This window comes from Acipenser ruthenus, chromosome 39, assembly GCF_902713425.1.
Source record: "Acipenser ruthenus chromosome 39, fAciRut3.2 maternal haplotype, whole genome shotgun sequence".
Taxonomy (NCBI): domain Eukaryota; kingdom Metazoa; phylum Chordata; class Actinopteri; order Acipenseriformes; family Acipenseridae; genus Acipenser; species Acipenser ruthenus.
Window position 1 is genome coordinate 6,920,739 of NC_081227.1, and position 26,898 is coordinate 6,947,636.

General features: G+C 45.0%; 2 protein-coding genes across 3 annotated transcripts; both read left to right on the plus strand.

Annotated features, from left to right (window-relative positions):
- The first annotated feature begins 957 nt into the window (after positions 1-957).
- LOC131707262 (myelin protein zero-like protein 3) lies at positions 958-9,663 on the plus strand. Of its 2 annotated transcripts, XM_059009582.1 has the most exons (6): positions 958-1,217; positions 4,147-4,313; positions 5,594-5,804; positions 6,122-6,287; positions 6,756-6,818; positions 8,949-9,663. In XM_059009582.1, the coding sequence occupies exons 1-6, from the start codon at positions 1,166-1,168 to the stop codon at positions 9,001-9,003; spliced, it is 714 nt and encodes a 237-aa protein (XP_058865565.1). In that variant the 5' UTR covers positions 958-1,165; the 3' UTR covers positions 9,004-9,663. The 2 variants fall into 2 exon arrangements, with proteins under 2 accessions (XP_058865565.1, XP_058865566.1); XM_059009583.1 differs by lacking the exon at positions 6,756-6,818.
- A 129-nt stretch (positions 9,664-9,792) lies between these two features.
- Positions 9,793-24,244, plus strand: LOC117968981 (uncharacterized). The gene is made up of 8 exons (XM_059009581.1): positions 9,793-11,374; positions 15,128-15,172; positions 18,787-18,935; positions 19,071-19,263; positions 21,856-22,036; positions 22,359-22,428; positions 22,785-22,880; positions 23,899-24,244. The coding sequence occupies exons 2-8, from the start codon at positions 15,139-15,141 to the stop codon at positions 24,058-24,060; spliced, it is 885 nt and encodes a 294-aa protein (XP_058865564.1). The 5' UTR covers positions 9,793-11,374; positions 15,128-15,138; the 3' UTR covers positions 24,061-24,244.
- The last annotated feature ends 2,654 nt before the right edge of the window (positions 24,245-26,898 follow it).

Below are 26,898 nucleotides of genomic sequence, written 5' to 3' on the forward strand. Positions count from 1 at the left end.
AGCATTTCCATTTGCTTTCAAAGCAGATACAGAGATATAAAGGGTCTGACCATTAACACACACACACGCACACGCACACCCACACGCACGCACACACGCACACACGCACACTCACACACACGCACACACATACACGCACACGCACACACGCACACGCACACACACACACGCACACACATACACGCACACGCACAACCACACGCACACACGCACACGCACACTCACACACACACGCACACACATACACGCACACGCACACTCACACATACACGTGTCAGTAGCTTTGTTTAAACACCCTGTATACAACATGAATATAGTTATATAATTATAGTTATATTAAGAATATAATTTTCGATTGAATATAGCATTTCTAAGGGCAGCAGTGTGGAGTAGTGGTTAGGGCTCTGAACTCTTGACCGGAGGGTTGTGGGTTCAATCCCCGGTGGGGGACACTGCTGCTGTACCCTTGAGCAAGGTGCTTTACCTAGATTGCTCCAGTAAAAACCCAACTGTATAAATGGGTAATTGTATGTAAAAATAATGTGATATCTTGTAACAATTGTAAGTCGCCCTGGATAAGGGCGTCTGCTAAGAAATCAATAATAACATACTTTAATAAAATATTTTCTAAATGAAGCTGTTAAATCCGAAGATTTGGTTGCTTTCGTCAATGCAAAGTATTGATTGGCTGGTTTTGCTGGATAATAAAATCAATTTGGACGAATTGTGTCTCGTGTTTACTGTCCAATAAATGTGAACTAAGCTTAATAACGCAGCGCTGTCATTGCACTGTGTTTAAATGCAGATAGGTGTTTATAACAGAGGCTGGTCTCCTCTAATATATATATATATATATATATATATATATATATATATATATATATATAGCGACCCTTATTTAAATGCAGGTAAACGCAGTGAAAACACACAAAAAAGAGCGCAAGCAATGAAACTTGTCGAGGGAGCTCCGTGTGTGCGGGACTGTGTTATTAAGAGACGCGCCTGTCTCTCTCTCTGTGTGAGAGTTTCGCTGACGCCTCCTCACACACCTGTATCACAGGTACACAGTCACAACATGGACGACTCGAAACTGATCGTGTAGCTCCCCAGCGCGGCGCTTTCTCGGACGTTGATCTTTGACTGGACTAGGGGTGTTTTATCAGCCATGGGTCGCTGTGAACCCCGGATTATTTCTCTGTGCTGTCTTCTCATTTTCGGTGAGTCTTTTTGGTGTATCGAAACCTGCATTTCCTCATAAATTAATTTCCTGTTTAACTTGCCCTGTAATATAAAGTACGTTTATTTGATACAAAGATAAGGTTATCTTTTTGTCAAACACTCCCTTGCCCAGTCCTTGTTTTATGACCCACTTTACAGCCGCTGTTCTGGAATAATCATGTCAAAATATTAATAAAATGTACCTGCTACTTTGTGTTTTGTTTTGTAAGCTGCTGTGCAAGCCGACTGCGCAACATCTTGTCTAATTGCCGTTATTGTGTGAACAACTGCCGATGCAGCTTTTAAACAAAGTTCGTGTTTATCCGAACACAAGCACCATTCATACAGAAACAATATCTTGTTTTGCCAGCGTCTTCAGCAATGCCCTTCCCGTCACCCCTCCCCTTTCCGAGGCAGACATGTTATTTGCATGTTTCGTCGTGGAAAAGTTGTGTGTTTGTTGTAGCTCAGCGTTTTAATGAAATGATTTAATATTACTAAAGATATTTTATTGGTGTTTTATTTGCTTATGAAAAAAATATAGCGGCACAGCAATGACAGCACTTTAAGTAGAATGCGTATAGAAATGCATAGAATTAAAATGTATACTCTGTGTGTGTGTGTGTGTGTGTGTGTGTATCACACATGGATGAAGGCTATATTTGCATCCTGAGCCATTCTTAAAAAAAGGCAAATACCACAGTAGTGACGTCAAAAAGTGATAATTCCTCTAGAGGAAAATATACATGAACTTTAACCCATTTCGACTCCTCCAGACCATCTCATTCAATTCAAACACAAACTGTCTCGTTTTCAATAACTCGACAACAGCCACGGTACAGAAATGTTCATTAATGATCAACAAAATGAGAATATGTTAAAAAAAAAAAAAAAAAAAAAAAAAAGCTCATAGAAACGGATAACGACACAGAGCGTCTGTACTGCACTGAAACACGACGTTTAAAAAAACCCAACTGCACGGCTGAACCTCGTCCTTTTTAATATTAGCATCACAAGGGTATCCGTGTATTACAAAAAGTAACAACAGATGGGCCTCTTCAGTGAGTTACAGGAAAACAATAACATCTCGGGTTTCTGTGACAGCTTATAAACTAGTCGACCTTCGCTCTCGTAATTTATGACGTCACAGAAACCCTGGATGGAGTTATTTTCCTGTAACTCAGGGAAGGCCATCTATTATTCTCTCTCTCTCTCTCTCTCTCTCTCTCTGAGAAAACAAACATTGTGGGCTATTGTTGCCATGGTAACCACACATTTATTTCTCATTAAATATACTGTCTTTGTGATGTCATTCTCTATGTAGCTAATGATGTAACAGTCTACTGTTCCTTCATGTGTAACCCTTCAGGCATCGCGGTATGGAGTCTGTTTGTCCGTTTCTTTTCTTTTATTCTCCTGTATTGTACATGACCTCATTTTATCTTTCTAAAGCTTGAGGTCCTCCGTGGTGTGTGTCTATTGCTTTATTTACTTTATCTTTGAAAGGTGGCTCTGCATTCTTTTATAGAATGATGCAGCTGCCTCTCCTACAGATTTTATTACATTGTATGCTAAATATACCACATACAAGGCTGCTGTCCTTGCATGACAGATTTTTCAAGACTGAATATTTCTTTTCTTTATTTGCAATTTCTCTTTTATCTTTACCAATATATTTACTCACTTTACATGTGCTTTTACAGGTTTCAGTGTCCCTTAATGTGTCTTTGGTCCCTTTTATGGTTTACTGTGGACTAAAACAATCTGTTTTAGCAGAGTGAAAAAGACTGTAAATATCCAAGCAAAACTAAACATTATGCGCTCAACATCGAATGATAAACAAGGTGCTGTCACTCTGCTGAGCAAAGCTGCAGCTCCGGGACTCTGCCTAAAAACTGACCCAAGAAGAGGAAGCAAGCTGCAAGTGAGTCAACGACCCCAAGCAACGAGACTGAGGCCCGGCTGGAGGACTGCCGTAAAACTTACAGCGACTGTTATCAGACAAACCAGTCTGGGTCTGCTGTACACCTAAAACCACCGTATCCAAAAGAAAATGTGCCCTGGTACCTGCGTAGATAAAAGATTCAGCGAAGAGGACAGAGCGGACGGGCGCTGCTGTGGATCCTGTACCGAGGACTGGAGACCTTGTTGCAGCTGTTTGTTGATTCTATCGAGAATTGAAAGCTTTGTTGTCGAGTTTGATCCAGTGTAGGATTGAAGACTTTGTTGCGGAGAGGAGAGTTTTTGTACTGGACGCTGCAAAAGATTGAGTTTCCAAACCAGCAGACCAAAAGTCTCAAGGAACCGTTGAGCATAATTCCAGTTGCATTTTCCTTTCGTGGAACTAAATTAAATAATTGTAACACATTCACCTAGAATTGTACTGTTAATTATTTAGTTTGCACACTTTGCGTGTGAAATAACTTTTAGTGAAACTTGATGAAGTAACTGTAAGTAATCTACCTCATTGCTGTATGAAGAATTTCTTTAAAAGTAAACTTGCCATATCCTTAATGTATACACCATTAATAAGCTGAATGTGGTATAGTCTAAGGTTGTCTGCATCATCTCAGTTGAGGCTGTGCTCGTACGTGTGAGCAAGCTGCTAGCTGCGTCACAGCCTGCTTGAGCTGCTGAGTTTCTGCTTGTGGTGTCATATTTCAGTTCCCTGCTAGCCAGCATGAGTGCAGTGAGAGTTTGGAATGGTGTTTTGTGCTTAGAAACTAAGCGATTTACTTTCTGACTTTTCTGTGTATTATTTGTGTACTCAATAAAATACTACTGTTGATTAAACATTCCTTGTGTGTGTGTGTTCATCGTAAATCCTCGATCTTTGTTACACGTCGATTTAAATATTATTAATAAGAGAAGTAATCAACCCAGGTGAACATTAAATGATTGAATTGTTCCCCCCTCTCTCCCCCCCAGGGTGCTGGCAGGCTGCTGCTGTAGAAATGCAGGTTGAGCCGGAGGTGAATGGGGTCGTGGGGGACGATGCCACTCTGAGATGCACGTTCAGATCCACGTCTCCAGTGACGGGTCGCCTCTCCGTGGACTGGACTTACCGACCCGTGGACGGCGAGGCCTCTCACAGCGTGAGTCTGTCAGCAGGAGGTTTCATTGTCCACCTGCGTGGGGATTTGCAGACGTCACATCAGGCCGGATTCTCAAAGCTGTTTGACCCAAAAACGTCATTAGAGCAATTTCTTCCAGAACGGGGAAAAAAAAACACCAAATAGAATTTAAGAGCGCTTACACTGAAATGTTTACCGTGGTTAAGTAACATTGTTTGGGTGCTTTACAATATACTGCACAGCGCAGTTTACTGTGAGAGTTGCTGCTTCTCTTATTAACAGTGAGAGATGCAGCTCCTCATCACAGCTTCTCTTAGCGGCTACAGTCCCTTCCCTTTTAAACACAATTCACAATTAAAACAAAGCAGAAATGAAAAGCCCTGAACACTTCCTCACTGACATTTCATACCCTCTGTATTGGGAAGTCCCAGAATTGCAGAAATATTACCCATCGCTACTAAACACTCAATAACGCTGAATTTTGAATTTCACAGGGTCAAAGCGTTTGGCTGCCTCACAGCTGCTGTGTCGGGTGTTACTGTTTAATAAAGTTGAGTTAGTCCAGGATGAATGCTGCTCGGGGTCTGTGAAACAACGTGTTTCTGTCCCGTCTTTCATTTCACTGGAGCCGACTTCACAACGAATAAACAATGACGTTCAGGTGACTCCGCACCCTCGCTCCCTCTCTGGACTGCATGACTGGACATGCCTTAAATATTAATGCTGGACTGAATATACTGGCTGTAATAATACAACAAAATTCATTCGAATGACTTCCAGAAGAGGGCAGCAGATCGCAGTAATACATGTGTGACAATGTGGTGTCAGCCGGGTATAGTGTCCCTTTCAGATTGTGTATGCCAGCGCTCCCTCTGTGTGTGTGTGTGTGTGCAGCAGTGACTCTGGGATTGCTCAGCTCAGATTTACAGCAGTTTGCTCTCACACCTCTTCACTGAAGTACTGAGATTACTGATAATAACAAGCCATAAAGCTGTTCAGAGCATGACCCTGTGCTTCAGTCGATACATATGTTATGATGTTGACATAAGGCAGCTGTGCATTGCCAGGGCCGATTGCCTTGTATTAACTGTCCCTGTATGCGTGTGTGAGGGCAGAACCACGGCTTCAGCACTGTCTCCCTGAGAGCCGCCCTGCTGATGATCAACAGGGATCCGGGCTGAGGCTGGGAAGTGTGCTCCCTAAAACAGGACCCCCGGCTCCCTGCCCCGAGACCCAGGACAGACCCTTCCTCGATGTCGTCCTGTAAGATCATTCCTGACGCACCTCTCGCTTCTCCACAGTTCTTCTACTATCAGTCCAAAGCCTTCCCCCAGACGGAGGGGCTCTTCAAGGACAGGGTCTCGTGGCAGGGGGACGTCAATCGAGGGGACGCGTCCCTCCAGCTGCGGAACCTGACGCTTAACGACAACGGAACCTTCATCTGCACTGTGAGGAACCCTCCTGACGTCCACGGCAACGTGGCCAAAACAGTGCTGACCGTCACGCCCCGAGGTAAAGAGCCTCGCTGTTTGATGGAACTGCAACTTCAACACAGAGTCGTGCTGCAGAAAGACTACCCCTGGAGAGCTAATGAACCTGATTGAAAACTATATAAAAAGTAGACCATGCATGTTATTGTGTTAGCTCTCTTTTCTACACCACTCTCTGCAAAATGTAATTCTGCTCATTCTGTAATAGAGTTAAAATAAATAACAGCCACCATGGTAAACTATGGCACAGGCTAACAGTAGGAAAGGCATGGGGGAGAATCTGCCTACCGTGCAAGGGCTTTCTGTAACTGACTCTGCTGTCATCTCCACTCCCCACAGGAAACCCCATCCGGATCACAGAGTTCTTCCTGCTGGCTGGATTGGTGCTCCTCCCCTCGGCTCTCGTCGTCCTGGTGCTGCTGGTCAGAATGGGCTGCAACAACGGCATTCTGGGAAGGAGGAAGACCCACGTGCTTAAGAGGTCTCCCATTGAAGCCTCAGACGGGTATGTGATAGTGTGTTCTGTTTGAATCCCAAACGAAGCACTCCCTTGGTTTGGATTCTTGCCCTGGAACTGGGACGTTGAGAGTGAAATAATCGAAGGCTACCCATTCTGAATCTGAAGAGAAAAGTCTGTTACTTGAGATTTAAATCATACAGGGGCTGATGTTTGTAAAAGATCTGTGATGTCATTGTAAATACACAATGGAATTACTAAAAGCAATATACAGGGTAATTCATGCAACACCAAACACAGCACCACATCCACCATGCTGCCCTCCAGCACCTGCGGTGCTCCAACAATGAAGCATGAGCTGTGAATCACTGTGTGTGTGCATGTGCGTGTTGCGTGTGTGTGTGTGTGTGTGTGTGTGTGTGTGTGTATATATTTATAATGACTGGATTCTCTGAGCTCTCTTCATCAGGGACTGTGTATCTCTCTGCTGCATCCTCTTTTCTGTTCTGTTTTCAGAGAGGAAGACGTTCACAAGAAGCCCAGTCTGAAGAGAAACATCATGCTGTGCTGTGTTTTCAGGTACGCTCCTCCCTCCCTGTCAGTGTGTCTGCCTGCCTGTCTCTGTCTGTCTGTCTGTCTGTCTGTCTGTCTCTGTATAGACCAGGAGTGTCCGATCATAGTCCTGGAGGGCCGTTCCACTCCAGGTTTAACAGATCCATTGATCTAACACCAGACTGCAGGGTCTGGATGCAGGTTGAATTGGTTCAATTAAACAATTTAGAACAGGCTTGGAACAAAGACCAGGACTGGAAGAGACAACTTTGGCCATAGATCCTGATCAGTACCCCAGTCCAGAGTTTAAGCAGCTTTCTCACTGTGATTGTGAGGATGGATCTCAGTGCATTCAGCAGGGATGTCCAGAGCGCTTTCTCACTGTGATTGTGAGGATGGATCTCAGTGCATTCAGCAGGGATGCCCAGAGCGCTTTCTCACTGTGATTGTGAGGATGGATCTCAGTGCATTCAGCAGGGATGCCCAGAGCGCTTTCTCACTGTGATTGTGAGGATGGATCTCAGTGCATTCAGCAGGGGATGTCTAGAGCGCTTTCTCACTGTGATTGTGAGGATGGATCTCAGTGCATTCAGCAGGGATGCCCAGAGCGCTTTCTCGCTGTGATTGTGAGGATGGATCTCAATGCATTCAGCAGGGATGCCCAGAGCGCTTTCTCACTGTGATTGTGAGGATGGATCTCAATGCATTCAGCAGGGATGTCCAAAGCGCTTTCTCACTGTGATTGTGAGGATGGATCTCAGTGCATTCAGCAGGGATGCCCAGAGCGCTTTCTCACTGTGATTGTGAGGATGGATCTCAATGCATTCAGCAGGGATGCCCAGAGCGCTTTCTCACTGTGATTGTGAGGATGGATCTCAATATATATATATTATATATATATATACTTTAAGAATATACTCTTAAACTCAGGGGAGACGTTCAGGAGGACATCAAGATGTTTCAGACTCCTGTAAGTGGATCGTTCTCTTTTGTTACCAGGAGGTATTTCTTACATGTAAAAGATCACTCATTATAGAAACCTTGGATTTCAAACCCCTCAAACATTGAAACTCACATTAGTTGCCAAAAAGTTATTTCCTTCGATTACCCCCCGCCTGGTACTGCAAGCAAAGGTTATCAAGATGAATGACCTTCTCTTTAGCAGATCCTACTATATGTTTGACACAGACTGGTATCGTTATGCTTTGACTGGTTTTTACTTCAAGTTAATATCTGAACTATATTCTTAGTTTCAAACTTAACACTGTAAAATACTGTGTTCTGTTTGAATTATTCTAGACCTGTGTTTAGCTTTCAGATCAAGCTTACTTCTCTAAATAAGAGACTTGGCTGTGATCTGAGTTCATTAAATGAGATTCTCGTTTCTGCTTTTCTCAAGTTTATAAACCTTGACACCAGTAGCTCAGACAAATATAGCTTGGCTTATTTCACAGGTGTGACCCCAACCTCCCTTTTTACTCAGATTTACAAAGATGCAATAATATTTGCCCCTGATATAACAGAATAAACAGGAATATCGAATGCTCTCCCATAACTATAGGTTAATACAGAGCAAATTATAACTTCTTGTATGAAGAGTGTGTTTTAACAATGTGTTTAGTATTTCTGCTGGCTTTATATTCTTTAAAACACAGTACAGTTATTACAACATTTTAACACGCATGCAGTTTCACAAATGTTCAATTTGCACCCCAAGGATCAGCCTGATTCCAGTAGCTGTCACAGTCCTGGGTCAGTTTCTGCTCTCAGTGAGTCTGTCAAAGCCACCACAGGTGTGTCTTTAAAAGCCTGATACCTGCAAAATCTTAAATCTTGTTAGAAGAGCTTCCATCTCTACATTCCCATTCCCATCATCAGTGGGAAGAATTCAAATAAAGTAAACTGTTTCTATCAAAGAGCCATCTGTGCCGCATACACCTTTCACTCAAAAAAGGAGATCGCAGCTTGTGCAAGGGAAGACGGGTTTTAGATTCATTCGTGACAAACTGTGTTCAGCAGTGTGTCTGCAGTATTTCTGTGCAGTGTTACATAACCAGACTCTAATCCTGGCAGTAAACAGCAGAAACCGACCCAGCCAGCAGCATGAAATTAACAAGGCGTGTCACGCATGTTATGTGACTCTCTCTCTCTCTCTAGGACTCAGATTCTGAGGAGGCCCTGTATGCCATGCAGAGGCGGCAATCTGAAATAAACGCAGAGTCAGAATGCTAGCGCCCCCTAGTGGGTGGGAAGATTGTTTCCCGTTGAATTGTAAACGACTGAAGCGGACTTTGGCTGTGCTGAAGGAACACCTGACTGCACAGGACCGAGTGGAGTGATCCTGCCTGCCCCAGCGCCGAGGGGAAGGGGTCTGAACGCAGAGGGGATGCAACCACAGGCTGTCGGAGCCCCTCCTCCTCACCCCTCACAGGACTTACTCAGTTTTTAACTTGGACTTTCAATAGATTTTACTTTTATTCTTATCAAGAGGTCACCAAAGAAAGGGACGGGATTCATTCAAGCTCCTTACACCCAAATCCTGTATTATTATTATTATTATTATTATTATTATTATTTAAACTTGGAGGAATTCATTTAAGCATGTTGATGTATATAAGATATTAATTGCTGTTTTTCGTATGTCACTGTATTTTCGGCCCGTGATAATAATGCCAGACGTTTTTTAGTGTCTAGGATCGATGCGCTCAACACAAGGGCTGAAAACTGGGTAGAAGCGGTCTCCTGATTTTAATGTAAATGTTAAATATAGAACTACAAACATTGAATGGTTTTAACCCTCGTGTAGGAAAACTGACTTTCCTGGTAACCTGGGGTCCAATCAGACCCCAGCAATAAAACAACTTATAACTAACAGCTGGAGTAAATGCATGAATGGAAATGTGTATCTGAACACTTTATTACACAAACACACCAAAAGGAAGGAACAGATCACGACGCTTCGGCCCCTTCCTGTACCGTCACGTGACCCCTTGGTAAACGATTGTAGCCGCTCCTCCAATCCACAGCTGCCACATCGTTTCCCTTCCGGGTCGATGAGTTAGTGCACCGAAGCTCCGCCCCCTTTCTAGATGACCGGCTTCCTTTTAACCCTGGGAATGAAGTGTCAGGCCAAGCAGTCCAGGGTACTCTGTTCCTGTTACTTAGCGCCCTCGCAGGTCAGGAGGGATATTTACCACCAAAGATCATTCTATTTCTGTCACAGGAAGCTATTACAGTGCCTGAGATATTCACACGAGAAGGTCAGGCCCACTGATACACTACTCCTGGGGTCCAGACGGACCCCAAACCTAAAACAATCTGGGAAATTCTACCTGGACTAGAATTATCCTTTGCATAGTGGAACAGGATGAGTGCCTGACAACTACCTAAAAGGAAACACAAATCAAATCACTAGATCCACATAATAACTGATACTAAAGCAGCGTGGGGTCCGAATGGACCCCAGCTTACCTTTAAGAGGGTTAAACTGCAATCCAGTGATGGGCCGTGTTGTGAGGCGCGGTGGGGAGTGCTGTGGAGGCACAGATGACTTATTTATAATCCCCCTGGCTTGGATCCTGTACAGTCACCTGGGAGCCAGTTATGTTTAAGTACCAAACGTCTGGTGTCATCCACTGCCTCAGTAACTGAAGGATTGAGATTAATATTGTCTTCCTGTCTTCGCAAATGTCTTTTGTATGTTTTCCTGCTCTGGCTGTATTAAAATGAATGAACGATACTGCACTGCAGGTCCCAGTTCACAGTTTCACTGCACAGCTCCGTGTTTTCTAAGGGACCAGCCTTTAGAAAAGCACAGTGTAAAGAAGCATGGAAAAGCCCAGAGAGGTGCGATAAAGCATATTAAAAACCATGGCACACTACTGGAGACTATGGGAAAAGCAAGGGGGAAACCTGCAAGATGACTTTTATAAGGGAGGTGAGCCAACTGCGTGTTCAAACGGGAGCAGGTATAGAGTTACTATACAGAAATACTAAAAGAAACGTAATCAATTCAATGGCAAACATTTGCACTAGAAGCCTTTCTCAGTTCTTGGCAGTGTTTTTTGGTTGAATTTCAGTTTAACGTTTCTTTCAGCAGTTCCTAATTCAGCACCATTTGCATGAGTTACTAAATTAAGTATTGCTGCAGCCTGCAGACCCTCCTGCTCAAGCACTCGCAAGGGAGCAGAAAAGAGGGGGCTCAGGACTGGGACTCGGGAGCTGCTTCTACTGACAGCGTCCACACAGACACACCGCTGATCATCAAACTCACCCCCATGCTAATAACAGAGACTGAACATTCATGTAACCCATGACACCAGAAGAGACGTGTGTCTGTCTCGCTGGAGGGGAAGTGAAAGTCTGATGAAAGGGGTCGTCTGCCACTGGGACCTCAGCGCTGGTGTGTGGTCAGACTGACGCTGTCGTTTTCAGTCAGACGCGAGAAGAGGAAGGTGGGCTGGAGAGGGGGCAGGGGTCTGAACAAATACTTTCTGATCTCCATCAACACTTACACTGGGGACTAAACAGAAGAAGAGACTGTCTCACTCCCTGCTCCCCTCCGTCCTGACCCACCAGCCCAGGTAAGCTGTATTAATCGCACCTGAAACACACACAGTGCAGAATATACTGTAATCCACGTTCTCTCAGATCGGACTGGGCAGAGCTCCCAAGTGTTCTGGGAAGGGTTTTGCTGTGTCCTCGTTTGTGGAGCTCTATTCTGGTTGACATCAGGCAGGTTGAAACATCGGATTCTTTTAAGTTTAAATTGGAAACTTTTTTCGAATGTGCTTTTATATAACTGGTTGTCGCTGGAGTGTGTTGTACACATGAACTCTCTTGTTTTGTTTTTGACTTTGTACAGCGCTCTGGGGTGCCATGGCGTGAAGGGTGGGTGCTATATAAAAACACATTTGTATTGTATTGTAATGGAAAACTAAAAGAAACCTAAATAAATGCAATTTTAAAATGATCAATGTTTTGAGTCGAAGGCGTTCAGACGGGCTGTTGCACAAAGAGGTTTCTCTTAGTATAGTTACATCAGCTTTTATTAATCTCTCTACATGTAGTTTTTATCTGTGGAAACCCAAAGAGGGCAACAATAAAACAGAGGAGCACGAAAATAACTACAAATAAAACAGAAACTGCAGCATCTCAGTGGAGCAGCCCCACTGCCTCAATGATCACGCTAATGCTACTAATAATACTACTACTACTACTAATAATAATCATCATGATGATGCTGCTGCTGCTGCTGCTGCTGCTGCCACTACAGCCTTTTGAACCGTTTTTTTTGTTAAATTAGTTAAGGCCTAGTCCTTGTTCGCACCCCTGTTTGTTTAGGGGTGCTAAACTGAATTTTTGGGCAGCTGGTGTAGTAAAACCCACCGAGCCTTAAATAGGACTACTACTACTGAGAGGCCACACTTTTCAGAGCGCCTCAGTTTTCAAATTACAAACAATAAAAACAGTTATTTAAGCTTTTTATTTTGTAAATCGTTTTACATTTTATTTGCTCTAAAGTAGTAGGGCACCTTTTTTTGTTAAAAACATTTTGATTTAGTTGTTTTATTTTTATAAAAACACAGTTTTTTAGTTTTTCCTTTCTCTCCCTGCACTTGTGCTTATAAGCAAGTGCAGGAGAGATTCTTCTTTCTTTGATTTTTCTTTCTTTTTAAAACACTTGTTTTATTTATTTTGTTAATTTTACTTTAAAGCTTATATTTTTGTGATTTTAGGGCAATGATTTTGATGTAGATAACTGTTTTTGGTTATTAGTTAAAAATCGTTTTGTTTTAAAAATCCCCCATCTCTGCCGTGTGCTCCTTTGTTTGCCCTTAGTTTGATTTTTGATTTCTTTCAAGTTTAAAACTATTTTTTGTGTTCTGATTTATTTTTTAATTTTCTTTGTGAATTTTGTATGTATTTATTTATTTATTTAAAAAATAACATTTACTTACATGGCTGTAACTAATGCTGTAATAAGGGTCAATACGATGTTATGAAATGTGTGTCACCTGGAACGTGAACCTGGCAGGAACACCTTCCTTTAAGAACGCTGTTAGAATATTGCATTCTCCAAAAAGAACGCTGTTAGAATATTGCATTCTCCAAAAACAACGCTGTTAGAATATTGCATTCTCCAAAAAGAACGCTGTTAGAATATTGCATTCTCCAAAAAGAACGCTGTTAGAATATTGCATTCTCCAAAAAGAACACTGTTAGAATATTGCATTCTCCAAAAATAATGCTGTTAGAATATTGCATTCTCAATAAAGAACGCTGTTAGAATATTGCATTCTCAATAAAGAACACTGTTAGAATATTGCATTCTCCAAAAAGAACGCTGTTAGAATATTGCATTCTCCAAAAAGAACGCTGTTAGAATATTGCATTCTCCAAAAAGAACACTGTTAGAATATTGCATTCTCCAAAAATAATGCTGTTAGAATATTGCATTCTCAATAAAGAACGCTGTTAGAATATTGCATTCTCAATAAAGAACGCTGTTAGAATATTGCATTCTCCAAAAAGAACGCTGTTAGAATATTGCATTCTCCAAAAAGAACGCTGTTAGAATATTGCATTCTCAATAAAGAATGCTGATAAAACATATCACTAGTCAGGGACGTAGCCAGCCATTATAAATGACCGAGCCCTCCCCCAGCCACTAGAGCTCTTATAACGGACGAAAATAGATATGAGGATGTTATTAAAGGTGGCTTATTTAAATACGAAGGTTTAGTTAACAGTTGTTTTTTCCTGAATAAGATACTATTCATTCTGCGTGCCTGAGCCTCTCAATGTGCAGGACGTGTGTGGTTTTGCACAGTGCAAATAAACAGCTTTTTCTTTGCAACAACAAACCTGAAAGACGAGCTATGACACCTACTTTATAAGAAAAAAAAATAATTTTCTTAATGAAAAAACAAAATACTCCACAACGTGGAGTTGCAGTCAGGGCCTGCGCAGGGATTTTTGCCGGTACTTTTTTCTATAGGCAGATCCTTGACTTAAGAATTAACGTTAAACACTTTAACGTTTCACTTAACGTGAAAAAGCTTAAACGGCGCACAGCCGCTATGATTTCAGTGCCTGGGCACCGATGAAGCAATCTCTTTTCCTTGTTGTGTCAAGGCAATAATACGCCATGTTGAAATCAAATATTTTTTCTGTGCCTTCGAGTAGTGTTGCCAGTTCAGCGAATTTCTCACCAAATCTAGTGACTTTAAGGGCTGACTTGGTGAGATTTGTTGTCAAAAGCAACTAGCGAGTTCCAGGACAGTCATTGGAGAATTTCTGAGATGCAGCATTGGTAAAACGTTTCGATTATCCTGATTAGCAACGGTGACTGGCTCAGGGTCACACAGAGAGTCAGTGATTTGAACCGCGGACCTCCTGGTTACAAGCCCGTGTCTTTAACCACTGGACCACACAGCCTCCTAGTGAAACAGTAATTTTACAAAATGACTGAAAACTTTTAATTAGTCAAATAGCAAAATGCCTGATTTCACAATATATACCGAGCATCAAAAGAAACTTATCACTATTATAACACCTTTTATTTTTGAAAAAAATAAGGTATATAAATGATGGACATTGACAAAATGTTTCTGGTTTCTTTTTAATCACTCGATCATTCATCCTTGACCATGACAGGCTTGAGTGACTATGACTGAAGCAGATGCACTTAATCACCTCATTAGTGAGACAGTTGATTGGACGCTGGATATGGAGCGATTTTCAGCTGATGAATTGCAAGCTTGAATAAAAGCAGTAAAGAAAATCACTGAAAAAAAAACAACATGCCACGTCTGTCGAGAGAGCAGCGCCTTCGTGCAATCTGCGTGTTGGAGGCTGGACTAGGGCAGCGTGCTGCGGCTCGCCGTCTTGGGTGCTCACAGCCAGCAATTTCAAACCTGGCGAGATGGTATAACCAGACACACTCTGTCAATGACAGGCCACCAACTGGGAGACCAAGAGTCACAACACCTGCCCCAGATCGACAGATCATTCTGCAGCATCTTCGTGATGTCAATTGTTAATCAACACAATAAAAAGTCACTGCACCTGCTCTAAAACAGAGTTTCTCATTTTTCCATTACATCTTTGATCAGTTTCTTTTGATGCTCAAATAGAAGTGATATGTTTCTTTTGATGATCAGCATACACACTAACTATACCCTGGATCATTGCCAAACTGTTTCATTGCTAGAAACTGTTGCATTTCACAGAAGAGTCTTGTGTCATGAGAAACGATCAGTCTCCATCAGCAGGTCAGTTATAGATATGATTTCTGATTTTTGAGTTTTAAAACATTATTATCTTTCTTCCAGGTTTCACAAGAATGCTTTGGCTATTTCACCTTGCAGTTTTAATTGGTAAGTCCTTGATACCGACAGACAGACAGACACCAAAACAAACACAAATCTGCAACGTCCCCTTATAACATTGTCTCACAGTAAAAGCACAGCAAAGTGTAATAAAACACAGTGAACGCATGGGGAAGCACAGGTAAGCATTGCAAAGTATTTGGGGAAATGTACTGCAGGGTGGAGACATCTCGCCTGCTTGCTGATGAGCCAGACCAAACTCACAAAGTACCTCCCTTCTGACACCGAGGGAGGAATCGTGAAGTGAAACACTGCGACACTGAGGGAGGAATCATGAACTGAAACACTGCGACACCGAGGGAGGAATCATGAAGAGAAACACTGCGACGCTGAGGGAGGAATCGTGAACTGAAACACTGCGACACCGAGGGAGGAATCGTGAACTGAAACACTGCGACACCGAGGGAGGAATCACGAAGAGAAACACTGCGACGCCGAGGGAGGAATCGTGAACTGAAACACTGAGACACCGAGGGAGGAATCGTGAAGAGAAACACTGCGACGCCGAGGGAGGAATCATGAAGAGAAACACTGCGACACCGAGGGAGGAATCACGAAGAGAAACACTGCGACGCCGAGGGAGGAATCATGAAGAGAAACACTGTGACACCGAGGGAGGAATCATGAAGAGAAACACTGCGACACCGAGGGAGGAATCATGAACTGAAACACTGCGACGCCGAGGGAGGAATCATGAACTGAAACACTGCGACACCGAGGGAGGAATCATGAAGAGAAACACTGCGACACCGAGGGAGGAATCATGAAGAGAAACACTGCGACACCGAGGGAGGAATCATGAACTGAAACACTGCGACGCCGAGGGAGGAATCACGAAGAGAAACACTGCGACACCGAGGGAGGAATCATGAACTGAAACACTGAGACACCGAGGGAGGAATCATGAAGTGAAACACTGCGACGCCGAGGGAGGAATCGTGAACTGAAACACTGAGACACCGAGGGAGGAATCGTGAAGAGAAACACTGCGACGCCGAGGGAGGAATCATGAAGAGAAACACTGCGACACCGAGGGAGGAATCACGAAGAGAAACACTGCGACGCCGAGGGAGGAATCATGAAGAGAAACACTGCGACGCCGAGGGAGGAATCATGAACTGAAACACTGCGACGCCGAGGGAGGAATCACGAAGAGAAACACTGCGACACCGAGGGAGGAATCACGAAGAGAAACACTGCGACGCCGAGGGAGGAATCATGAAGAGAAACACTGCGACGCCGAGGGAGGAATCATGAACTGAAACACTGCGACGCCGAGGGAGGAATCACGAAGAGAAACACTGCGACACCGAGGGAGGAATCACGAAGAGAAACACTGCGACACCGAGGGAGGAATCATGAAGAGAAATACTGCGACACCGAGGGAGGAATCATGAACTGAAACACTGCGACGCCGAGGGAGGAATCACGAAGAGAAACACTGCGACACCGAGGGAGGAATCACGAAGAGAAACACTGCGACACCGAGGGAGGAATCATGAAGAGAAATACTGCGACACCGAGGGAGGAATCATGAACTGAAACACTGCGACGCCGAGGGAGGAATCACGAAGAGAAACACTGCGACGTCGAGGGAGGAATCATGAAGAGAAACACTGCGACGCCGAGGGAGGAATCATGAAGAGAAACACTGCGACACCGAGGGAGGAATCGTGAAGAGAAACACTGCGACGCCGAGGGAGGAATCATGAAGAGAAACACTGCGACACCGAGGGAGGAATCATGAAGAGAAACACTGCGACACTGAGGGAGGAATCATGAAGAGAAACACTGCGACACCGAGGGAGGAATCATGAAGAGAAACACTGCGACACCGAGGGAGGAATCATGAACTGAAACACTGCGACGCCGAGGGAGGAATTACGAAGAGAAACACTGCGACGCCGAGGGAGGAATCATGAACTGAAACACTGCGACGCCGAGGGAGGAATCATGAACTGAAACACTGCGACGCCGAGGGAGGAATCACGAAGAGAAACACTGCGACGCCGAGGGAGGAATCATGAAGAGAAACACTGCGACACCGAGGGAGGAATCATGAACTGAAACACTGCGACGCCGAGGGAGGAATTACGAAGAGAAACACTGCGACGCCGAGGGAGGAATCATGAAGAGAAACACTGCGACACCGAGGGAGGAATCACGAAGAGAAACACTGCGACGCCGAGGGAGGAATCATGAACTGAAACACTGCGACGCCAAGGGAGGAATCACGAAGAGAAACACTGCGATGCCGAGGGAGGAATCATGAACTGAAACACTGCGACGCCGAGGGAGGAATCACAAAGAGAAACACTGACACCGAGGGAGGAATCATGAAGAGAAACACTGCGACACCGAGGGAGGAATCATGAACTGAAACACTGCGACACCGAGGGAGGAATCATGAACTGAAACACTGCGACGCCGAGGGAGGAATCACGAAGAGAAACACTGCGACGCCGAGGGAGGAATCATGAACTGAAACACTGCGACGCCGAGGGAGGAATCACAAAGAGAAACACTGTGACACCGAGGGAGGAATCATGAAGAGAAACACTGCGACACCGAGGGAGGAATCGTGAACTGAAACACTGCGACGCCGAGGGAGGAATCACAAAGAGAAACACTGTGACACCGAGGGAGGAATCATGAAGAGAAACACTGCGACACCGAGGGAGGAATCATGAAGAGAAACACTGTGACACCGAGGGAGGAATCATGAAGAGAAACACTGCGACGCCGAGGGAGGAATCATGAACTGAAACACTGCGACGCCGAGGGAGGAATCACAAAGAGAAACACTGTGACACCGAGGGAGGAATCATGAAGAGAAACACTGCGACACCGAGGGAGGAATCATGAACTGAAACACTGCGACACCGAGGGAGGAATCGTGAACTGAAACACTGCGACGCCGAGGGAGGAATCACGAAGAGAAACACTGCGACACCGAGGGAGGAATCGTGAACTGAAACACTGCGACGCCGAGGGAGGAATCACGAAGAGAAACACTGCGACACTGAGGGAGGAATCGTGAACTGAAACACTGCGACACCGCTGTGTTGAAAATTCCCCTTTGTTTAAGCTACAGTAAATATCACAGTTTATATATCACAGTATATATATCACAGTTTATATATCACAGTTTATATATCAGTTTATATATCACAGTTTATAGATATTCCAGTTTACAAAGGCACATCCAAAATGAAAACAAATTGTGTAAGAGCAAAAAGTGTGCTTATATGTTGCATCATATTGTAACCTCAATCATCAAATTAGCCACATCTTGTCTTATCGTTACACCAGTGTCATGAGAAACATAGCAAGGCAAACGTGTGTGTGTGTGTGTGTGAGAGTGTGTGTGAGTATCAGTGCTGGTGTAGCATGAGAAACTGCACCCCATGAAAGTGTGAAAAAACAGGAAGCGGAACAACCAGTTTATTAATGAAACATATTTTATTGAAAAATAAACAGCTAAATGTGCATATGAATATACTGTGAGTCGGGGTGCACTATTGCACGGGGTGCAGATTCTCACAGGTATGGCCATGCAAAGTGAATCGCCTGTACGTCACATGACTCTCTCTCTCTCGCAGTGTGTTGCAGGGCACAGCCCTCTGTTCACACCCAGCCCAAGGTCAATGTGATGGAGGGATCAGCAGCGCTGCTCCCCTGCACCTTCACACTGGGACCAGGAGACAGGCTGCAGAGCATCAATGTGGACTGGGAGAACCCAAACAGCACGGTACCTAACCTCTCCATCCCGCCCTCCTCTCCCTCAGCTTCCTCTTCTCCACTCTCTCCCTTTTCACCCCCTTCCTTTCCCTGTCTCTCTGCTGCCCTTCTCCCTCTCAGTATTCTCTCTCCTCCTCCTCTGCAGGTGATTTTCTATCACTATCATCACAACTTCAGCGTGTCGACCCAGAAAAGCGTGGTCTTCGTGGGGAACATCTCCCAAAACAACGCCTCCATTCTCCTGCGGGACGTCCGGTTGATGGATGAGGGGAACTACTTGTGCCTGGTCCGAGTTGGAATGAATTGGATAAAGAATGGCACTGAGCTCAGAGTCAGAGGTGCGCACAGCTCCAGCCTGTGAGCTCATTCAATATGCATTGACTGTGCATTGACAGCGTGGTTTACAAAAGGGGTCCTATTAAGGTTAAAAAATATATCTTTAAAAAAAAATGCTTTGGTAAATGTATTAGTTACGCTTTTTGCTTTTCGGAATGCAGGTATGTTTTAAAAAGGGGTCAGGTGTGGTCAGGTGTGGTTAAGCAACACGTCTCTGTGGATTGTTCCACTGCCAGTGGTCTAACATAAAGCACACAGTGACCTAGCTTTTATCGTGCCCTGTTTGAAATCCTCTTACTCGCACTCACCCTCACACTGTAGCACTCAGTGTTTGATTGCAGATTGAAATACACCTTCACCTCTTCTCTAATAGCCAGGCTTTTAAAAGCCCTTTCAGCCTCCTCGTTGCTCAAAGGCAGACTCGCAATCCCTTTGCTGCGTTTGCTGCCTCTCTGTTTGGGTGAGACTGTGAGGGGCGGCTGGGGTCCTATTAACAGAAACACAGCCAGTGAACTCACTCGGGGATGAGATGAAGATGGAAACCGCAAAAGCAACGAGGGGCATGTTAATGGGCTGTGTGCCGATCAGGGGACACGTGTTTTTTTATAAATTTCTTTTGAGCTTTGGTTTTGAGTCAGGTCGTGTTTATCTGTAAGCTGCGTTCAGCTTGTGGTCATGGTCTTGGTCTGTGATGATTCATTTGCATGCATGTGAAGAGCCTGTTTGAATGTTAGCTGAGTGCTGAGTGCTGTCCCGCCTCACAGTGTGCAACACTTTGATTAACTCTTTTGCTGCTGCAGAGCTGCCCTGGCCAGCTAGGTAGCTCAGGGTCACAAAATCGCTCTGGGACAGATTCTGAAAATTGTCATTTAAAAAAAAAATGTTATGAAAAAAATGAATAACAAAACAACCCCAATTGCTACTCTAAAACTAATAAGCACAGCCTGAGACAGGGTGAGAGAGTGAGAGGGTGAGACAGGGTGAGAGAGAGTGACAGGGTGAGACAGGGTGAGAGAGGGTGACAGAGTGACAGGGTGAGAGAGGGTGACAGAGTGACAGGGTGAGACAGAGTGAGACAGGGTGAGAGAGGGTGACAGAGTGACAGGGTGAGACAGAGTGAGAGAGGGTGACAGAGTGACAGGGTGAGACAGAGTGAGACAGGGTGAGAGAGGGTGACAGGGTGAGACAGAGTGAGACAGGGTGAGAGAGGGTGAGAGAGTGAGACAGGGTGAGACAGAGCTCCAGTGGAAGCGTTTGGAATTGAACATCCTGAAGCTTCTGTTAGTGTTTCTAAAGTCAGCTCTGTTGACTGTTTCACCAGTTGTAGTGGGGTTGGCTTTTTTCAAAGTTATTTTGTACTGAATGATTTAAGTCCTGCCTGCGCTCCTCTCTCTCTCCCTCTCTCTCGCTGTCTCTCCCTCCCTCTCCCTCCCTCACTCCCTCCCTCCCTCTCTCCCTCTCCCTCCCTCCCTCCCTCTCTCTCCCTCTCTCCCTCTCTCTCCCTCTCTCTCTCCCTCTCTCTCAATTCAATTCATTTCAATTCAATAAGCTTTATTGGCATGACAGGAATAAACAAGTTTTGCCAAAGCAAAATAAACCTACAAACAGACAGGTACAGTGTATAAACAGACACAATGAAAAGACCATTTTCACTGCAGGTTCATGTGTTTCTCTTAGACTGTGGCAGGCAGTCACATATTCAGCAGCTAGTGCACATGTTATCCCCACCTCTCCTAAAAATATTTGTAGTTTTTCAGTTTCTGAGAGGTGGGTGAAGTCACTGATGTGCCTCGTGAATTTGGGTATGAATATGTCCCTGAGCAGCTTGTATTTGGGGCAGTGCAGTAGGAAGGGGAGCTCTCTGTGGTGTAACTCACAGTGCTCACACAGTCTCCTCTCTCTGGGGCTCCACGTGGCTCTGTGTCGACCCTTTTCGATTGCTAATGTGTGGTCGCTCAATCTGTATTTGGTCAGTAGTTGTTTTTGTTTTTGGTCTTTAACTCTGACCAGATATTCTGCCAGGGCGTCTGGTCTGTTTAAACTCTGGTAGCACTCTAATTCATGCTGTGACTTTACTTGGCTCTCCCAGTGTATCAGGTATTTGTTTTTCAGGGTGGTGGTTATTTTAGATATCATTGGGGCCTGATTAGAGCAGCTCTTCTGAGGCTCTGTGATGCGGATCTGGTTCTCCTCACAGAGCTTCTCCATCATGTAGTTGATGGTCTTTTTATTTGGGTAGCTCTCCTGGCTCTTCAGGGCCTTGCACTGGTAGGAGTCAGGGTTGTTTTGGTTCAGGTGGCTCCAGTACCTCAAAGCTCTCTTTTGTACAGTGAGCAGTAAGGGAAGACATCCTAGCTCAGCTCTACAAGCATTGCTTGGAGCATTTCTGTGCAACTGCAAGATGTTTTTGCAGAATTCTAAATGTAAGATTTCTGTTGGACTTTTGTCCCAATTACTGTATTCACAATTTAGAGTGGGACCCCAAACTTCACTGTGCTCTAATGTTTTGCCAGTGAGGGTGAACTGGTATTTATTTCCCTCTCTCTCTCCCCCTCTCTCTCTCTCTCTCTCTCTCTCTCTCTCTCTCCCTGCAGCTCGTGGCAGGATGCTGGAGGTCCCTCTCAGCCCCCCTCCTCCTCCTCTCAGCCCCGCTCCTCCTCCTCTCAGCCCCGCTCCTCTCTGGCCCGCGGTGGCAGGGGGGCTGGTTTTGGTGACGGTGTTGGCACTCAGCCTGTGGAGGCTACAGCGAGCCCGACAGCAGCACACGACTCACCGGTAACAATGATTCACGCAGGATGATGGTCAATGAAACATGAGAGTAAAGAAATGTGCTTTGGAACATGAGAGAAATCACTTCTAGCGAGGGGCTTCTAAACCACAAGAGCACAGCCAAAATATTTTGAGTGGCATGCATATGTCATTGATATGCTACTACCTGTTTACTGAAGCTCAGCTCCATATTAATAGCCCAGCGAATTAATATTACAGTAATGTGATATGCAACAGGGTTGCGTGTGTGTATCTCAGTGCTGCTTCCAGTGTGGCTGCTGTTCCTGGTGGAGACCCTGCCTGAGTCTCAGTGCTGTTTGTTTTTCAGAGAGGACCAGCGGAGCGTTGCTGTGGAGACGTGTCAGGACCCCAAATTGGAATCCCCAGGAAGAGACAAGGTGACTGCCCCACGCCTGTTTATTTAAAAAGTGAATATACACTCAACTGAAAGAAAGCATCTCAAAGCAGACCAGCATGCAGCTCGTGTCTTCATAATGAGTCTGTCATTCCGGTCACTCTGTGGAGAGGAAGGTACTGTACTGACGACCGCACTGGCCGCACTGGCTGTCCTCTTTTATGAATAGTTTTGTTTTAGAATGTTTTCAGCAAACAAGAATTAAAACCAGAAAAAGAAATGAAGAAACATTTTGGAATTTCTGGTTGATTTCTCTCTATCCCCCTCTCTCTTCCTTCTCTGCTCTCTCTTCTCTCCCTTTCTCTTTTCTCTCTGTCCTCTCCCCTCTCTCGCTCTCAGGACACTGACTGCTACGTTACCCTCCCACGGAACCACCTGCCCAAAGACCCCCCCCCTCTCTCCTGCAGCGCCACTGAAGGCATCTACCTCACCATGGTCAGAGTCTGAGTGTGAGAGTGAGAGTGATAGTGTCAGTGTGTGTGCATGTGTGTTATAGTTACAGTGTGTTATAGTTCTTGTTTGGAGCTGGCAGGCAGTGTGTGTGTGTGTGTGTGTGTTATAGTTACAGTGTGTTATAGTTCTTGTTTGGAGCTGGCAGGCAGTGTGTGTCAGTGTGTGTGTGTGTGTGTGTGTGTGTGTGTCAGTGTGTGTGTGTGTGTGTGCGTGCGTGTGTTATAGTTACAGTGTGTTATAGTTCTTGTTTGGAGCTGGCAGGCAGTGTGTGTGTGTGTGTGCGTGTGCGTGTGTGTTATAGTTACAGTGTGTTATAGTTCTTGTTTGGAGCTGGCAGGCAGTGTGTGTGTGTGTGTGTGTGTGTGTGTGTTATAGTTACAGTGTGTTATAGTTCTTGTTTGGAGCTGGCAGGCAGTGTGTGTGTGTGTGTGTGTGCGTGCGTGTGTTATAGTTACAGTGTGTTATAGTTCTTGTTTGGAGCTGGCAGGCAGTGTGTGTGTGCGTGTGTTATAGTTACAGTGTGTTATAGTTCTTGTTTGGAGCTGGCAGGCAGTGTGTGTGTGTGTGTGTGTGTGTGTGTTATAGTTACAGTGTGTTATAGTTCTTGTTTGGAGCTGGCAGGCAGTGTGTGTGTGTGTGTGTGTGTGTGTGTGTTATAGTTACAGTGTGTTATAGTTCTTGTTTGGAGCTGGCAGGCAGTGTGTGAGGTTGGGTATTATTTGTTATATATTTGTTGTTTGTTGCAGGTGTTACGAGCTGCAGACACTGAGAGAGTTTGCAAGAGTTGAGGTTTCACACATCATCATACAGTGTGTCTCAGACACACAGACAGACACGTGCACACATCAGATCATAGAAGTATAAAAAGCTACTGTAGGTACTGGGCTATACTGGGATGTACTGGGCTATACTGGGACGAGTTTCTGATCAAGGGCACAATGGCTTACCTCTTTACCTCAATTAATCACTGAACCTCTCTCTGTCTCTCTCGCTCTCTCAGCACACAGCGCAGTGTGTGGACGGACCACGCTCTGAGAGAGGCAGGAAGGGGATCCCTGAGGAGTGGTGCGCCCTGGAAACACATCCCCGAGAACATGAACCGCAGCCTCCCAGTTCCACAGACAAAGCTCCCCTAGCCCAGCCACCCTGGGAGGACGTGTAGGGAGACGCACTTTCACAACAAACCTACCACAGCTGTGTAAAACCAGCAAAGAAACGACAAGGTCTGCAGGAACGAAACGGAGTGCTCTGACTAGTTGCATGTAAAGCACTGTGAACATCTCGCTATCCCTGTGTGTATATATATATATATATATATTTAAACATAAATATACAGTTTAACTTGATTCTTTTATTTTCTGGCAATGTTTTTTGAGAAACTTTAAAACATACACACAAAGCCGAGAATGCTGAGTGGCGTATGCAGTAATACTTTATCCAGAAGCACCAATCGCGAAAGCCCCCGCTTTTGAATCTGCAACATGCTGCAACTGTTTCTAATTTTTTGTCCACCCCAGATCCAGCCTCTCTAGTTACGACAGTGTTACTTTCTAACACTGACCACAAGGGGGCCCCGTGTTCCTGTTGTGCAATGCAGATCCCCAGCTGCAGTGCTGATGCGTGTGCTCTTCCACGCGCTGGCCAGCAGGTGTCGCCCTATGGCCCGTTTCTTCCAAGCAGCCTTTACTCGCGCTGTGTCTCTGCAGTGTGTTTGAGACGCTTCCTGACCTCACATTACATTGCCGTGAACAGACGAGCCCAGCTCAGAGACAGCAGGCTTGCAATCTGATCAACTGCTTATTGCTACACTGCAGAGCAATCACAAAGGTCTAATTAAGCACATGCTCAGTTCAATGACGGGTCTAGTTCAGTAACGGAGAGCTCAGTTGGAATGAAAACCGGCAGACGCAGGGGGTCCCCAGGACCAGGGTTGGGAAGCGCTGCTCTAAGTATTAGGTATCTGTTTCTTTAACACAGCCACCTTTGAACTGCAGAGCCATGAAGCGCACAGACAGCAAGGGGACTCGTGCTCGTTACAGGCACCGCATTCTCAAAGTGCTCCCTTTAAAGGAGTCCCATAGTGAAAGGCTAGCAAAGTGTAATAAAGCATAGGGAAACAGTGGAAGCATGGTAAAGCATAGGGAAGCATTGCAAAGCACAGTGGAAATATGGTAAAGCATAGGGGAGCATTGTAAAGCACAGAGAGGTCTGGTAAAGCATAGGAAAGCATTGTAAAGCACAGAGAGGTCTGATAAAGCATAGGGAAGCATTGTAAAGCACAGAGAGGTCTGGTAAAGCATAGGGAAGCATTGTAAAGCACAGAGAGGTCTGGTAAAGCATAGGGAAGCATTGTAAAGCACAGAGAGGTGTGGTAAAGCATAGGGAAGCATTGTAAAGCACAGAGAGGTGTGGTAAAGCATATGGAAGCATTGTAAAGCACAGAGAGGTCTGATAAAGCATAGGGAAGCATTGTAAAGCACAGAGAGGTCTGGTAAAGCATAGGGAAGCATTGTAAAGCACAGAGAGGTATGGTAAAGCATAGGGAAGCATTGTAAAGCACAGAGAGGTGTGGTAAAGCATAGGGAAGCATTGTAAAGCACAGAGAGGTGTGGTAAAGCATAGGGAAGCATTGTAAAGCACAGAGAGGTATGGTAAAGCATAGGGAAGCATTGTAAAGCACAGAGAGGTATGGTAAAGCATAGGGAAGCATTGTAAAGCACAGAGAGGTGTGGTAAAGCATAGGGAAGCATTGTAAAGCACAGAGAGGTCTGGTAAAGCATAGGGAAGCATTGTAAAGCACAGAGAGGTGTGGTAAAGCAAATTAAACTTTTTTGAGACATGTCTTCTAAGTTTTCAGTTTGTAATAGCATTGTGAAAACCTGGGAGATTCTGGGGTATAAAACAATGTAATCATGAAGTATAACAGCAGGGATGAATTTACCCCAGTCAGGGTTACTGACTCCAGTGTGGCAGCTTGCTTTCTGCAGCACCCTTACACTCAAGAATCACTTACGAGTTAATCAAACCCAACGAAGGTGTTCAAAGAAACTGAGCCTGGCTTTCAGATCAGTGTGTACCCAGTGTACCTAATACAGACGCAGGATCCCTCTCTCTCTCTCTCTCTCTCTCTCTCTCTCTCTCTCTCGCTCTCAAACTGCAGTCTCCTGTTTTATTCATGACCCCTCTGCTGCAGAATAGCTGTCCCCTCCCCCTACTAATATAAACCCTCCTCTCCTCCTCGCCGTTTATTCTAGCAGAGCACAGTGATGCCATTGTGGCTCTGATGTGGATCCAGCACTGGGTGCTGTCCTATAGCAAGTAGAGCCGGGATGGAGAAGCACAGCTGCAGTCTCCCTGCCTTCCTCTAGTGGTAACCCTTACTGTGAAGCATCTCGTTCCCTCTGAGCTATCTCTATATATATCTCTCATGTGAATCTTCCAGCACAGCTCGGCTCTGACCCCCTCCTCCGCTCCCCTCCTCTCTCTTCTTCTCATCCCCTCTGCTGGGGTGAACAGCAGGACTGTCATCCAGGGCAGGGGAGGGTCTCTGCTGCTGGCTGATTTTCCGTTTCACATCCTCGCCCGACTGCGTTTTCCTGTTTCTTTCCTGGGCTGCACCCCTGTGCCTCCCTCCGGAGCCTCTGAGAGAGACAGGGGCCAGTCAGAGTGTGCTTCTGTAACAGCCCTTATACAATCCTGCTATTGGGAAAGCACAGCAAAGTGTAAGAAAGAGCAATGAAGGCATGATAAAGCATAGGGAAGCATTGTAAAGCATAGAGAGGTCTGGTAAAGCATAGGGAAGCATTGTAAAGCACAGAGAGGTGTGGTAAAGCACAGGGAAGCATTGTAAAGCACAGAGAGGTGTGGTAAAGCATAGGGAAGCATTGTAAAGCACAGAGAGGTGTGGTAAAGCAAATTAAACTTTTTTGAGACATGTCTTCTAAGTTTTCAGTTTGTAATAGCATTGTGAAAACCTGGGAGATTCTGGGGTATAAAACAA

What these genes read in the sequence shown, in the direction of transcription:
- LOC131707262 (XM_059009582.1), top strand. Translation starts at nt 1,166, where the DNA reads ATGGGTCGCTGTGAACCCCGGATTATTTCTCTGTGCTGTCTTCTCATT. An exon ending in GTGCTGTCTTCTCATTTTCG is followed by an intron (nt 1,218 to 4,146) that starts GTGAGTCTTTTT and finishes TCTCCCCCCCAG; the next exon opens with GGTGCTGGCAGGCTGCTGCT. An exon ending in ACGGCGAGGCCTCTCACAGC is followed by an intron (nt 4,314 to 5,593) that starts GTGAGTCTGTCA and finishes GCTTCTCCACAG; the next exon opens with TTCTTCTACTATCAGTCCAA.
- LOC117968981 (XM_059009581.1), top strand. Translation starts at nt 15,139, where the DNA reads ATGCTTTGGCTATTTCACCTTGCAGTTTTAATTG. An exon ending in AATCCCCAGGAAGAGACAAG is followed by an intron (nt 22,429 to 22,784) that starts GTGACTGCCCCA and finishes TCTCGCTCTCAG; the next exon opens with GACACTGACTGCTACGTTAC. An exon ending in AAGGCATCTACCTCACCATG is followed by an intron (nt 22,881 to 23,898) that starts GTCAGAGTCTGA and finishes TCGCTCTCTCAG; the next exon opens with CACACAGCGCAGTGTGTGGA.